Source organism: Thunnus albacares, chromosome 13 (genome assembly GCF_914725855.1).
Source record: "Thunnus albacares chromosome 13, fThuAlb1.1, whole genome shotgun sequence".
NCBI lineage: Eukaryota > Metazoa > Chordata > Actinopteri > Scombriformes > Scombridae > Thunnus > Thunnus albacares.
The window spans coordinates 7023989-7039552 of record NC_058118.1 but is presented as its reverse complement, the minus strand read 5'-3'; the positions used below and the strand labels follow the sequence as shown (position 1 = coordinate 7039552).

At 44.5% G+C, this 15564-nt stretch overlaps 2 protein-coding genes across 5 annotated transcripts in view; one reads left to right on the top strand and one right to left on the bottom strand.

The window, feature by feature from the left end:
- The window catches only part of LOC122995765 (histone-lysine N-methyltransferase 2B-like), a 398376-nt gene that overhangs the window by 245070 nt on the left and 137742 nt on the right, over positions 1–15564 (top strand). The window lies entirely within an intron of this gene.
- fam222ba (family with sequence similarity 222 member Ba) overlaps positions 1–15564 on the bottom strand; it is a 33214-nt gene that overhangs the window by 5684 nt on the left and 11966 nt on the right. For all 4 annotated transcript variants that reach the window (XM_044370692.1, XM_044370689.1, XM_044370690.1 and 1 more), the window contains exon 2: positions 3834–3961. In XM_044370692.1, the coding sequence (XP_044226627.1) occupies positions 3834–3915 (82 nt within the window). In that variant the 5' untranslated portion in view covers positions 3916–3961. The remainder of the gene's footprint in view (positions 1–3833; positions 3962–15564) is intronic.

The following is a 15564-nucleotide window of genomic DNA, read 5'->3' as shown; positions in this document are numbered from 1 at the left end:
AGTAGAGGTAGAAAGTGTTGTAAGTAGGTGGGAAGAGATGTATAAAGTTTTTTTTTTTTATCATTTCATGGGAATCTGCTCTTCTGGATGAAACCAGGATTGTAGACAGCACGAATGAATGTTAAAGACCCCAGTAACTTTAAATGTGACATGTCATCATTCAGGGTTTTCTCTGCGTCTAGAGAGGCGGAGACAAGCTTTGTGGAGATATGAGGACACACACTGAGCAGACATGGAAGGGTGAGGTGGGGATAATTAATACAAGCATGCAAGACTGATGGATCAAAACAGTCAAATTCAAAGAGCATCAACAAAGACAACAACAATTTTTAGTGTCTAACTGGGGTCCGACTGCAAAATTAAACATGTTGTATTTTCATTTGAGACAAACTGTTCACAATTACATTTTAGGATAGTGATATTAGTGATATTAGGATAAGATATGTGTATAGTTCTATAGTGTTATTTGTACTATTTTAAAATAGAGGGGAAATAGCTTTCACTTGCCTTTAGATTGAGAAATATAGCAAGTAACACTGCAGTGAGCATATAACTGTGTACAGTGTTATTTTGTTGCCACTGGCACTTGTGTAATGAGTTTTATACTTAAGTTGTTGGACTCAGGCAAGTAGCAAATAAAGCAATGTCAATGTCTGGAAACTGACCAATCCATTAAATTGGAAAAGGGATTATACATTGTTAACAAAGCTCAGGCAGGCATTTTCTGGGGGAAAAAAGCAAATCAGAAAGAAGAGTTTAATAGAAATGCTACAAAATGTGTAATAAAAAAATAAAAAAAAATCAGTGAATTACTGTTTAGAGTATTTGTCCCTAACGGTGGATAAAATCGACCTCCTGTTGTTTACATCTGTTTAACAGTTCTGGCGGTTGTTGATTATATGTTCTGGTAGCAAATGTAGCTTATTAGCATTTCAACCTTAACCTGAAACCTGGATTAGTTGAAGAGCTTAAAGTATCAAGGGAGGGTTAATGAGGATATGAGTGAAGTTTGTAGGCGGCTGCTGGTGGCTACGAGCATATCATCTCTTAGATCTCCAGCTAAGCACGTTCCCAGGGAGGGAACAGGGGAAAGAGGCCAGTCTGGCCATATGTTAATTACCCCGCTGCTAGCTAGCTAGCTGGAACACAAGTGCACAGTCAGCAGGCACTAATTAGGGTTTCTTTTATTCAAACTACTGTTTTAATTGAACAAGGTTTAAGCAGCAGGGGGCAGGGGCTCATGCTGCTGTAAATTGCAATTTTCACACAAGAGCAGGAAATTGGGTCTGAGGCTTCGGCGTCAAATTAGACATGTGAATTCGGTTTCCCACATGAAGCCACCTCCTTACATTTTTGCAGACTTAAATAGCAGCTGAATAGAGCATCCCATGCTGATAGAGCAAGACCTCTGAAAAATGAAAAAATATACTAAGGAGAGGAAGAAAAGATGGTTGCTTTTGATCTCAGTGGGGACTGAGATGTGAAAATCAGCCAAGTGGTCCAGCTGTACTCACTGTTTGTTCTGCCTATAAGAACTGAGGACCAAGGGCCATTTCCTGGTACTTGAATCATCCTGCCTGGGAGATGAGCTGTTTTCTCTGTGACCCACTGTCTCTTTGCGTACCTGATCTACTCCTCCGTCAGCCTTTACATTTCACAGCCATCATCTGTTAACAGTCACTCCCTGATGATAAATAGAGCAGCTGCTCTAGCCTTGCCTCTGACAGCAACCTGCAAGCTCATAACTTTAAATGACTCCTCTATGCACAGATTCACCCGCAGGAGAGGGGGGCGAGCCTGGAGATCTGGAGCTCTTGGTTAAAATAGAGGGAGGGGAAAGTGTCAAAGACAAGATTCTCTACTACAGGACTCAGTATTGTAGTCCACTGAGTAGCTGGAAGGATGTAGCTCAAGAGTAGGCTAATGGGAACACAGATTGGAACTAATTATGAAAACTCTATCTGAGCCATTTTTCTGTGGGAACTTGTCAGTATATTGAATAAAGATTTCCAGCGACAACTAGTCTATGAATTTCACCTAAAAGCAAGTCAAGTACATCTCTCATGGAGTTAAGCTGTCAAATTATCTTCCATGCTGCGTAAACGATGGGGCTCTGAAGAGACAACGGGGGCCACCGGCATGTGCGGACAGCCTACAGGGACAAGGCCTGTGTGAGTGTTGAGGATTGAGGCCTGGTTCTGGCTGTGTGTGGCAGTGCACAGGGAACTAATGCCTCGACACACAACAACTGCACAAGAAAACCTTGATTTCCAGAGGTTGGACAGTAGGCAGTGAGGGAGGCAACCTGAGAGTGTACAGATTTTTTTTTTTTTTTTTTTTTTTTTTGGTGCTCACTCTTTCCAGTGGCCCTTTGATGAAAATGATTTAGTCTAAATGAAATACAGCTCCACGGCTTTTGATATAACACCATGCCTGTTAATGATACTTTGAAGAGCAGATGAAAAGGAAAAGCATTATGAGAGAATGACGAGGAGAAAAAAAAAAAAAAAAAATAGATTGAAATTACACTTCTAGGATCGGCCGTGCTGTGTGAAGCACGCTCCATCACCAAAATGGATTACAGTTTTGGGCAGAAAAACAAATTGAACTCCAGTTGCGCCTCCTGCTCTGATGTGTCTTAGTGTGTCACATAAAGGAAGAGCAGAGAAACAGTCTAGCTGATGGCTGCACCATGTCACTAGCCTGCCTGAGTGAGGCAACAGACGCTGGCACTTAGCAGACTCCCTCACGCTCGCTGATCTCCTGGGGGTTGGCTGATTACTGTGATTCTGAAATTACAGTCTTGATGAGCTGGAGCATTTTACAACAAAAAAAAAAAAAAAAAAAAAAAAAAAGAACTGCAGCAGAAATGGGTCAGGCTGGGGCTGAGTTTCTACTCTGAGAGAGAGAAAGAGGCAGGAGGAAATGGAGACGTAGACTTTTTATGATGGAATAAATAAAACTTACCAACTGCTGTAATCCATGTCTGGCAAGTGATTGATTTTTTGGGTATATCTAAAACGCTCACTGTAGGAGTTATAGCTCTATTATGATTAGGGACAAAGAAAATGAGAATATGCAAGTATGACTGTGCGCAGACAATTCATACACAGCACTATAGAGCACGAATGTACATTTGAACGTATTTAAAAAAAAGGGATACGTGATCAATTGCACTTTTCTCAGACTCAGTTAAGAGTCTCAGCTCTAACTGGCGGTTGCTGGCTTCACCTCTCCATTTGTGTTGCTGCCCCTCACTCCGAAAGAATCCAAGTTGAGTTGTAAAATTCAAACACTTTAAATAACTGGGCCAGATCCGACTAGTTTGCTGTTAAACCGGGGCAGCAGATTGCGTCTTAGATTCGCTCGCATTACAAGATCATCAGGCCAAAACCGCTCAGCCGCAATCTGTCTGCAAGTCTGACAGTAACTGACTCTTCCTGATGGTGAAAAGTACGGTCAAATCTAACACATGAATCTGATGACAGTGCTGTAGTGTGCGTGCAGCTTTTAGAACCACAGGGCTGCACTCCTGTGGCCGACAGATCTTCAGGGGGCGATGAGGGAGGGAGCCAATTCAATGTTCAGCAAATTAATGGTGCAGTTCATCCTAATTTCCCTTGAAGACAGATCTATCATCCTGGAGCACGAAAATACTCTCATTTTGGTTTTTAACACAGAGCTGCAGGAAGAGAACCAGGCCGGGGTTGGCATGGGCATCTGACGTGGGGTAGGCATCGGGATTGTAACAGCTTGGTTTGTTGTGTGGGATGGTGATGGTAGTTAATAGTGTGTGTGTGTGTGTGTGTGTGTGTGTGGAGCTCAGTACTTACATTTCTGAAGTCCAGTGTTCATCTGCGTGTGGGGGAGAAGCTGGAGGGGGAGGTCACCTGGCCCTGGCAGACAGGCCAGCATTTCACACAGACACTAATGCAACATGGGACACACACTTCTCCTCACACTGCAGAGAGAGAGAGAGAGAGAGAGGGGGGGGGGAGAGGGAGAGAGAGAGAGAGAGAGAGAGAGAGAGAGAGAGAGAGAGAGAGAGAGGGGTGGGGGTCAGCAGTCAGACATAACTGCGAGGCAACACATGGTGCATGGCGATACAGAGGCTGGGTCCAGACTAATAGAACTCTGTGGCTGATCCCCGGAGGCACAGGGCTGAGGGAGACATAGTTACCTTTCAATTAGAAACTGATTCACACCTGGAGCATCAGGTAAGGTGACATTTGATGCCAATAACAACTTCAATTAAACATCAAACAGCTGAAGTAAAACGGGCAGACTGGGCCTGAGGGCCTGGCAGCTTTAAATCGACTCAGTCCCTCCTCCTCCTCCTCCTCCTCCTCCTCCTCGCCCTGCATGTTAGTCAGCTAGTTGGACCCTGCTACCTGCGCTTTACCTCTCCGCCTCCGCCAGACCTCGGCGGAGGAAATTAATGACTCCTGTACACTCAAAAAGAACACACTCGAGAGGCCCGGTGCTGACACGTTAGTGAGTCTCTGATCGATACTGCAGTTCTCTAGACCTTAAAGAGGCCTTTATTTTGGGGACATTAAACAATGGAGCCCGCTCAGGATGCAGTGAAAAGAAATGAATAAACGGGGCTACAGCTCCAATAAATGCCTGCCACTTTGTGCAATAACCCTGATGTAATAGAGAGGGAGAAAACATTAGCCATGCTCCACTTGGCTTACTGCTGTATTCAAAACACCACAGATGCTTGCTTAATCAGCACTGAAGAACAGTCAGGGAGCAAATTAAGTCTACAGAGTCCGTGCCCTCCCCTTTTGCTGCGTGCCATCAGAAGAGGGCGGCAAGTGTGCGCAGACAAACAGCGTCTATGAGAGAGGCAATTACCCACAAAACAACCTTGGCATGCCTGTCTGCCGCAGGGTGATGGCTTAAAAGTGTCTTCCCCCCCTGCAGGGAGAAGAGACAAGTGGAGGAAAGAGTGACAAAGCGAGAGAGAAAGGTGGAAAGAGAGAAAGACGGGTGGCGGGTTTAAGGGGATGGGGGGGCTGAACTTGCTTTAAAAAGCAGGAGCTCAAAAAGGTCAGGATGACAGCTCATTTAAATCCTCCCAGCGAGAGGAGAAAAAACAAGCCTTAATGAAGCTGCCAGTTCTACACAGATACCTGAGAGCGTTGCACCTTGGGGTGCTGCAGGGGCAGGGCGGCGGCGGGGGGGGGAGGAAGGGAGAAAAGGGTAGAGAGAGGGGAAGGCTGGCGGGTGGCGGAGCTGCAGTCTTGAAACAAATATGAGGATTTGGGGGCCACTTTGCGCCGTTGATGCTGCGTCACCCTTTCTGTTTGCCCGGCCTCCCACTCCTCTCATCCTCCTCCCTTTCCCCCTGCTTTCTGATTTACAGCCTGGACCGCCATATGGCAGCAATCCCTGCCCTCGATTCAGCGTGTCACCATGCATTAACTTTAATTGGCCTGATATGTTATTCTTTTCCCTCGGCCTTGGAAGGATTTTAGGTACATAGCGCCTTGATGTCGGCAGGCAAGATTTCCAGCTCTCTCTCATTTATCAGGGTGCCAAGATTTCACACAAAGATAACAGCAATCTCTTTGACAACAAGCAGGTTTGGGGTGGAAGAAAACTAAATATCAAAAACAACAGTGTCTGTGCTAGGGGTTTCAAAACCGAAACAGTGGCAAGAGAGTGGATTGATGTGGGAAATGAAATAAAAAAATAAAAAAAAAGCATAAACTGTCAGTTCATTTGTTATAAGAACACACACATCAACACACTACAGGCAAAAAACAGCCAACAGGCCATCAGCCCACCCCCTTCCTGCCTTCCCCACAGCGCCCCTGAATGTCAGAAAACTGTGCAGTGGGGAGTGCGGCGGCAAAGGTCAGCCTATGGTAATGCCCCAGCTGACACTCTGCTTTACAGCGCAGAGCAGGAGGAGATGAAACCCGACAGACAGAAGCCTGACGTCTACTGACTCGCCTATCAGCACCGCTGCCACAGCGACTTCAAATATACATCACACGCCAAACACTGGAGCTTTCTACAAAGGCACCCGCCCCCACACAGGCTTCTTCGACACATCGACTATTTGTAACAGGAGCAGGATGACTACACCTGACAGGGTGTCAAGTCCAGACAGGGACTGTGCTCACTAAAGTTGGAGGTGCTTCTCCGCAGGTCGCAGTTGGCACATTCTACCCGCTCCTGATTGCTCTCAGACCACCAGGCAGGAGGTTTTGCCAGGTCTGGACTCTCCAGCAATCTCATCCAGGCAAAAAGGTGGCTTAGTAGCCTTTTGTGATACAGAGACACAGCCCCTCCTGTCCTGAGTGGAAACAGAGTTGAGTCTGCGGAGGGCCAGGCGAGCCAGCTGGGCAGGCCTATGGAGCAGGGATTGGTTTGGTGGAGTTTAGCCAGGCGTCTCACACTATCAGCCCCATACAGACAGACACCACGGGGTTCTCAGAGTATTAGGGGGCCCCCGTGACTCGGCAAGTCTCCACCAGCTACTTATAGAACTGTAATAAAAGTGTGCGAATAACTGTGTGGCTTTCATTATAGACAAATAAAGGCTAGCAGACAAAGCAGGACTTCAGCAAGTGATGCGCATGGCTTGTGTCATGTGTCAAATTGTTCCCATAAAAGCTGACCTATATTTTTCTTTTCATTCCTCGGTGGGGAAGGAGAAAAAGAAAGCCATTTGAAAGTTTTTAAAAAAAAAAAAAAAAGTGCAAAGAAGAGAAGGAACAGGATAGACGGAAGCCATTTAGGAAATGAGACCAGCTGACTGCATTTATGTGCTGAATCTTTTGATCAATAGCCTTTCCATCAACTGTGATCTGCATTTATTAGAAATTGCATCAGAATAATTGCATAGGAAATCATCTATTAAAATACCCACCAGCGGTGATGCATGAGGAAAAGCGAGGACTGTGCACCAAAAATAAGCTCATTAGAAGGAGAGGCGTACAACTATATTAATGAAGAAAAACAATGAAAAAAAAAACAACAAAAACAAAAAAAAACAAGGTGAGAAAGTATATTTGGTTGCTGGTTGAATATTAGCAGCTTTTCTATACCAATTAAAAGCAAAAGCAATTAGGAGAACCAAGTCACCATGTTGTACATTGCTTGTGCTAACGGCTGAGGGAGAGGAGAGTGGTGGAGAAAGCAGGCTGCTGTTATTTTAATTGCATGTTTACCCCCAGGTTATGGGTCTGAAATAGAGCCAAGAAAAAAAATGTTGCAGTAGAAATTCAATGCAACTTCACTGTGTTGATTCTCTCAGGGACAGAGAGAGTGAAATTACTTTTCTTTGCAAGCTGAGTCTCTGAATAGGAGGTAAAGAAAGGAGCAGGAGGAAGAGAACAGCTTTTTACCCTTGAATACCAAGCCAGAGCATTCTGTCAAAAGAAAGGGGAAAAAGCCTTGGCTCCTGAGCACATTAGGAAGAAATGACACATCGGTATGGCCTTCATTAGCCCGTCAGGCTTTACAAACAACAGAAGTAGAAAAGGATTTCTGTTGCTAGCAGAGGGCCACGGGCATGTGAGGCTACCACAGGCTGGTTCACAGTCTCACACAATGGATCCTGATGACTCCAGCACATCCTGAGGCGCTCGGGACGGGCCGTTTGCTTTTTCAGTCAGCAGAGACCCCTCATCAACCCGGGCTGTTATCTCACACCAAAAGAGAAAGGGCGAGAGAGCGGGAGATAGCCATGATAGTGAGCGTGAGGGTGGAAACGGAGAGGAGACAACCAACCCAAACCCAACTAGCACACGAATCGAGAGTCTGTAAAATAGTGGTTCCAAAAAGTTCCAAGACGCTGAGTGTCAGGGATAAAACTGTCAAACAAGGAAACTGCTGCAGTAGTGTGGGAGAGAGGAAGACAGCTACTTGAAACTACTCTCCTTTAGAGGGAGGGAGGGGTCTGCGATACAACTGGGAGGCTGTATGAACGCTCAGTAACTAACTGATGAAAAAGTGACAGTTCCCTGAGGTGAGATGGTGGATATGGAGCGGAGAGAGACAGCATGCCCCTAGAATAATGCATAGACCACAGCTGGATCGGCTAAATCTCTGCATACGTGTCAGATACGGAAAGTTGGTTTCACAATGAGAAAACATGCTCTTAGAGAAGCTGTGTGCCATGAAACTTAAAAAAAAAAAAAAAAAAAAAGCAGACATGCTTTGAAAGTATGGGGCCTCTTCTTATCAGAGTGACCTCATTCCTCCACTCTCGTCTTTACAAGGGTGGTTAGGAGCCCGTGGCCCCTCCTCTTGGATGATGTCCAGAGCTCCTCACAGTGGAGAAGATGACATTAATGGTGGTGAGATGAGAGGATGAGAAGATATTGGGCGGTGAGTGGCCTGGCCTGGCTATCTCTGCCAGAGCTATGTCATGGTCATTACCCGTCCGCCACGTCAGCGCTGCGAGGACAGCCAGCCAAGGTCCACTCTTCAACTTGGGGTCAGTTTCACTAACAGCCACTTAAGCCCACTTGGCTTCTCGAAGCGCCCAACAAATGTGGAAGATAGAGCTAAGTGTGCTCAGTCATGTCAAGCTTGGCCAAGGTCAGGCGGGCAGACAGAAAGTGCTGGCAGCGCAGCATGCATGGCGTCATGAATGCCAAAATGCCGGGGCCCCTAGCTGTGCCGCTTGACAGACATGTTTACACCTGATAGAAAATGCAGTGTGGATGGCCTGCCAAAACAGAGGGGATCCAAAGTGAGGGGTGCCAGCCTAGTTATTTATTTATCTGCTGCAAATCCATCCAGAGTGCTGCCAGAAGCTCAGTGAGGAAAAAGCCAGCCTACTCTCAGACATGACAGTCCAAAACCACATAAGGGAGAAATAAAGACATGAAGTAAAAGAAAAGGAAAGCAAAGATCTCATGAAGCAGCTCTAGAAATTGGATTTGATTTACTCGTGTAATAACGCATCTCAAACTAGTTCTGATTAACATGAAATGATTAAAATTAATCAGGGGCTGCTCTAAAAAATCATCCATGACAAGGGTAAGAGGCTGGTCCAGTCCTTTAGCACTGCAGCTAACACACTAAAAACAGCTCGGTGTATTGGATACGGCAGATGATAAGAGCGGAGAAAGACTGAGAAGCGCAGGAATGCATCATGGAGGAGACCCTTCATCTCGTGGAGAAACTTCAGCCTTCTGGTAACCACCGGGTTACACAACTTGGAGACGGAGCCCCGTACGTATGAGAGAAATATTGCTCCTTTCATCTCCTCGGCGGTGCAGCCACATCAGTGTTATCTTCACATATCCCAACATCACACCAGACAACAATGCGCTGAGTCACATGCTGCCGTGTCAGATGCCAGATTGCTGGGTTCTGTACAGGGCTAGGAGGGCATATTTAGAACAACACAGATAAACAGATACTAAACAACCGTAAATCTATTATCTCCACGTGTGTAAGGGTATGTGCGGTGATAGACATCTTCAGACTTCAGGCAGCTGGTTTTTCGAGTTGTTTGCTATGGGAATGCTCGGTTATAATTTGCATAGTTGTGTTACGGGCAGGATGAAGAAACCCAAACAAACAGATGAATCTGTGTTGAGTTGATCTACTGTAAATACTTCCAACGTACAAAGAAATACACACTCAAAATGACTTAAAATAGAAAATAGATAGAAACAACTGCTCTGAAAGTCATTCAATTGGCCTTTTACATAAAATTCCTTGAAGGTGTGTCACAGAAACGAGCCCAGTTGCCCATCAGAGGTTAAAAAGCAGACTTCTGGGTCTACCTATTTGCCAGGCCTTCTCCCTGGTTAGTGGGAAATAACTCAATGTGTTGAGAGCTAAAGTGCGGCAGCATTGTTCCAGCTGGCGGAAAAAAAGGGAAATGAAGATGGAGTGGTTTGATTTCATTTGTTAGCAGGTGCATCCATTTTGTGTTCTTCCCCACACCCACCTCGCCTCTCTCAGTCAAAGCGCTTATCAGAAATTGGACACCCCAGTGACAAATTGAGCCTGCGATTAAAGGGAGAAAGAGGAAAGCTTTGTTAAGTGCTGCTGATTGGGATCCCAGGCTGCCCTCGCACATCAGAGGTGTGTGTGTGTGTGTGTGTGTGTGTGTGTGTGTGTGTGTGTGTGTGTGTGTGTGTGTGTATGCTTGGTGCAGAGCCAATAGCAGAGCTGACACCACCACCACCTCTTCTCCCATTTTCCCCTCTCTCCAGGTGTTCCCACGGCTTACATTTCTGCTCCGAGTACTCAGCAAACAAAATTGAATCAATGCATCTGTTCCTGCATCTCTCTCTGTCTCACACACACACACACACACACACACACACACACACACACACACACACACACACATATACATAGTACATGCATATAAAACACAGGCGAACATATACACCACTGATTTTCCCTGCAGCAATAATGACCTCCTTTAGCTTTCCCAGTTCCTTCTTATTGACATGTACGCTGTGTTTAACAGAGAAAAAAGTTAAGTCTCTGTGTGTTTGTCCCACCCAGACCCATATTATTGACCCAGCATTAACCAGCCCTGGCCTGTTTGCAAGTGCGGCTAGGCTGATTTAAGAGGGGGGTCAGAGCAGCTCTGCTAGGCAGAACTGTGCAAGCGCTGACTCTCACAAATCATCCTAAAAGGGCTTAACGCACAAAAACAGCTTCCAGTGTTACACAGGCCTGCTGTGAGAGATTTATCCACTGTGCCATTATACTAACTGGCCTCTCTCCCATATGAGCTGTATATATACCAACACACACACACACACGGAAAGAAAAACCCTAATTAGACTTATGTCTGGCCCGAAACAATTCAACCTTGTACTATTCTGCATTAAAACAGCTTAATCCTGTTTACTATTAGTCGTCTTATTTAATGCTGACACATCGCTCACACGCTGTTGGTTTAAACACCTTAAGGTCTCATCTAGATGCTGTAATAACTCAGGGAAACTCAATCATTTATAAGTATAAACACTGACCTCCAAAAGGATTTTAGTGAGCCAGAGCTCATTCTTCAACTCTGTTATTTTATATACAGGTTCATTTGTTAGTGTTAGTTTTTAAAAAGGTCTCATGACAGGCATCATTTTTCAGATCTTATGATGGATTTTTTTTAATGCAGACCAGAGAAATAGCTCTCACTGAGATTCGACGGAAGCACGTTGGTTCAGTTATTAAGATTACTGAGATGCAGGTCTGGTGGATTTTCGTGGCGGAACTGGTTAAAATATTCTGCTGCACTGAGAAATGCAGCCGCACGAATCAAAAACAAATCCCAACATGCTGATTTCAAACCCTGCTGCGTATGTGTTCGATACGAGCTGATCTGTCTCCTTCCTGTGTCTATGGAAGTTTGGTAAGGTCAGCCGCCTCCGTGGCAGCTCTGACATTCAGTCTGGCCTCCAGCGAGACCAAACGAGTCCCCTCGCATCAACAGACCAGCTGAGGAATAAAAGAGATCTTTCTCTACCGGACAAGGTTGTGTGAGATGTGTTCCTTTTTGCCCCTGGCGACACACAAGACATTTGTGGTCTCTCCTTCATCTCCTGTGTATATGCGAGCGCCTCTCCGCCCCCGGCTCTTTCCCCAGCAGACACCGGCTCTGGGCACCGGGCAGCCAGCCGGTGACTCTGTGGAGAGCCAGGCAAACACAGGCCCGGCATGGCAAACATCTCACCTCTGTGTGTGCATGGGAACATCTGGCCTTCCCAGGCTCGCAGGGCCCTCCGTCTGTCTGCCTGTCTGTCTGACTGTGAGGCTACACACACACTGCTGGTGTGTACTGGTGTTGTCATGGAACCAGAATTTTTACTCCTACACAGGTACTGGTTTAAAATACAAAAACAATCACTATAATACCAAAGCAAACAAGCTAAATGTCACATAACCACAACACCATTTTATGATTATTGAATAACTGATTTAGCAGATGTGTTTGCACCTTAAAAAGAGGTTCCCCCGGCAACAAACACATTTAAGTCAGTACCAAAAAAGTATGGAGGTTCCATACACCAAGTATCAAAAGGTACAGAAAGCTTCAAATGTCTGGTCAGATTCATGATATCAGTGATTTATGCTTTGATCAAATAGTTCCTGATTTAAATCTAAATTTAGCAAATTTTAAAATGTTTTATTTTATTTAGGAAAAGTTGTACGGCTGCTTATATTTAGGCAACATCTGAGAATTTTAACTACATTGGCACCAGTGTACAAAATGACATAATTTGACAGTGGTTTAGGTTTGATTGACATCTGGCTGGTTCAGGCTTCTATATGTGTAGACTATCAATAGTAAAATTAAACTTAAACAAAGTAAATATTCACTTATAGTAACAACACTAGTGTGTGTTTGTAAGGGCTGAATGTATAAATCTTAACTCAATCAAAATATTCAATCTCTTCCTCTCCTCTCAGCGAGTGAGATAGAGTCATATGAGTAATAGCGTTGGCCCAGCTGATAAAAACTCCTTTTCCTATCGCTCTCTCTCTCTTGCTTTCTTGCATCACGGCCGCTCATACAGATCTCCTGCGGCCGTCCAATGATTCAAGACTGATGAGGCATGCTCAAAGGTCTCTGCCATTGAACACAGCATTAATGCACCCAGCAGCAAATTTTTTGCCATCGACCCCCGTTCCCTGCAATAAGGACAGAGCCATCAATCAGGCCGAGATAGCCGACACCAGACACGGGCTGATGAAGTAGGGGACTTTGGAGCTAATGACAAATGGATCTCTCAGATATGGTCACAGTATACTATGACAGTCCGTTGAGAACGCTTGACCTTTAGCAAAATCCGGAGCCACTTTTTGCCAACACTGTGCAATGTAAAAATGGGGAATATGCAAACTGCTGTTGCTGTTAAGAAAGTGTGGTTATTGTGTGAGAACTCCTGGGCCCAGCTGAGAGTCTCAGCCCTGTAACTCTCAGAGCTGCTCCTGACCGGCCCAGCCCTCCTCTGTTCTCACACCAAAGCTCTGGGAGTGACCTTCAGGAGGCCTGCTAGTCTTGCTAATTGGGGTCTCTACAGAGCACTGCAATCCACCCCCCACACTGCACTGGAGGAGGGACTGAGGGGCAGAGGGAGAGAGAGAGAGATAGCAGGGGCCTGTGTTAACAGCTTGGTGGGAAACAGACAAAAAAGTAGGAGACCGGGCTTCAAAACTGAACTTTGAGAATGAAACTAATGAAAATGGGATGCATGGAGGGGAAAGCACTAGCAGTAAACTAAGTGAAAAGTTTGTAACATGGATGCTGAATATTAATGTAACACATCATTTTGAAAGTACAGGAAAATCACATGTCAAGTCTTTATTGGACTGTGTAACAATAGAAAGTCTTACTGGAGTTCAACATTAAGAAAACACCGCTATATGATTAAAATGATGGATGTTAGAAGATGAATCCTTAATAATGTAAACTGAACATACCTCACCAGTTACAACTAGGGCTGCAACTATCACCTGTTTGTATTATTGATTCATGCGCTGATATTTTTCTCAATTAATCAATTTTTTATCTTGTTAGAAAAGAGTAAAAAATGTGTATCACAAGTTTCCAGAGCCCTGATGATGTCATCAGGTTGCTTTAAGTCAAAGACCTTATTGTCTAACACGATGGAGAAAAGCAGCAAATCCTCACAAATCAGAATCAGCAGCCAGTGATTTTTTTCTTTTGACAAAACTTAAATAATCGATTATCACAATAGTTTTGGTTATTGTTCTGTTGATGGATTAATCTTTGCTTATAACATAAGATGTATGTGTGGGAGAGGTGCTGTGAGTGAAGTGACCTCAAAAAGATTCAAGGATAGCATCACCAGAAACAACTAAGTGCTCTGGGTTAAAACATTAGTTCTTCTTATAAAATAAATACATATAAACATCACATTAACTACTGCAAAACCAACTTGAACACAGATTAAAACTAATGAAATTCAAACTGTTTACAGAACATGATGGTATTTGAAAAGTAGCAAAGGTACAATAAAGTGGATTAGAGCTGGGCAATATATCGACATTATATTGATGTGATATGAGACTAGACATCTTCCTAGATTTTAGATATCATAATACAGCATAAGTGTTGTCTTTTCCTGGTTTTAAATGCTGCATTACAGTAAAATGATCTATTTACCAGACTGTTCTAGCTGTTCTATTATTGGTCTTTACCCACTTAGTCATTATATCCACATTACTGATGATCATTTATCAAAAATCTCACTGTGTAAATATTTTGTGAAAGCACCAGTACTCAACCCTATAACACTGTCGCAATATCAATATCGAGGTCAAAAATATCGTGACATTTGATTTTGTCCCTATCATCCAGTCCTAGTGTGGATACTGGGTTTCTGAAAGATAGTGTGGGTGAGGCAGGTACATTTTATCTGTGGGCCAACAGGGTTGGTGCTCTGTTCTCAGGAAACATGGAGGAGACAATGACACAGGTAATTTAGAGCAGGCTACGGCTGGCTGCAGCTGTGCACCGAGCTTGCCAACACATCATCATATCAGGGCCACTTCCTATCAGTGTGATCAGCACTCAGTAATGAAAGGGGTAGAAAATGTACGGGAAGTCATTCTGTAAAAACAAGATACCCTGAGCCTTTATGTTGGGAAAGAGTCATTGAACTAGTTTTTAAGAGAAAGTTGAACGATAAAAGACACTTTTCTGAAGGAATTAAAAGACCTGGTAACCGTTTTAAACTAGGTTTGTGATAGATCCAGTGAATGAGACTTTGCGCGGGGATGGACATGAATAAAAAGGTCTGCATTTAATTTGCTAATCCATCATTCCAATTGTACTCGGTAACAAAGGGAGAGGAGAGTGGTGGGGCATTCAGAGGCAATGGAGCATGCTGAGGGGTGCGTGTGTGGTTCTCCATGGAGCCAGCCAGGCCGTGGCCCTTGGCCCTAAAAGCCTGGCCAGCGCTGGGGAAAATGGGCTCTGATGAGCTCAACGCAGGCAAGACTAATCCCTTCATGTCTAAAGAATTGTTTAACTATGTTTGACTGATTAACCCAAACCCCTCGATTCCACTTGCAATCTATTTGTTCAATCAAGTCTCCTGTGCTCAACATGCTGCAGTGTGTGGGTGGTGATGGTGAGGGAGAGAGAGAGAGAGAAAGGAAGAAAGAGAGAGAAAGAGAAACAAAGGGGCTTGCAAAACAATCCATTTGGAGGAAGCATACATAAGTCAAAGGACAGCTTTTTTTGTTCTACTTGCCAATCTCTAAATCCACATAGCGCATGAGTTTTTGCCAACGAGCTGTTGCTTACATTCAAAGGTCAGAGAACTCTGGCCTTGAAAGATTTCAAGTAGAAAGTCAGCCGTGGTGTGGTAGCATACCGCACTGACATGCTCGTTTCTACCAGCTTCATGGGAAAAGGAAATTTAAAGGCACTCTCCCCTGCGTGGAAAAGAGGTTGCCAGGAAGATTAACCCAGCTTCCTTTTATAGCCTCTGACAAGAGGTTAAATCACACATTACACTGCCTGAAATGTCTCCTAGTAATTAGATCAAGAATATTACTCTCTCTTCTTCCCCTTGCAGACTGCAGCTGATCAAA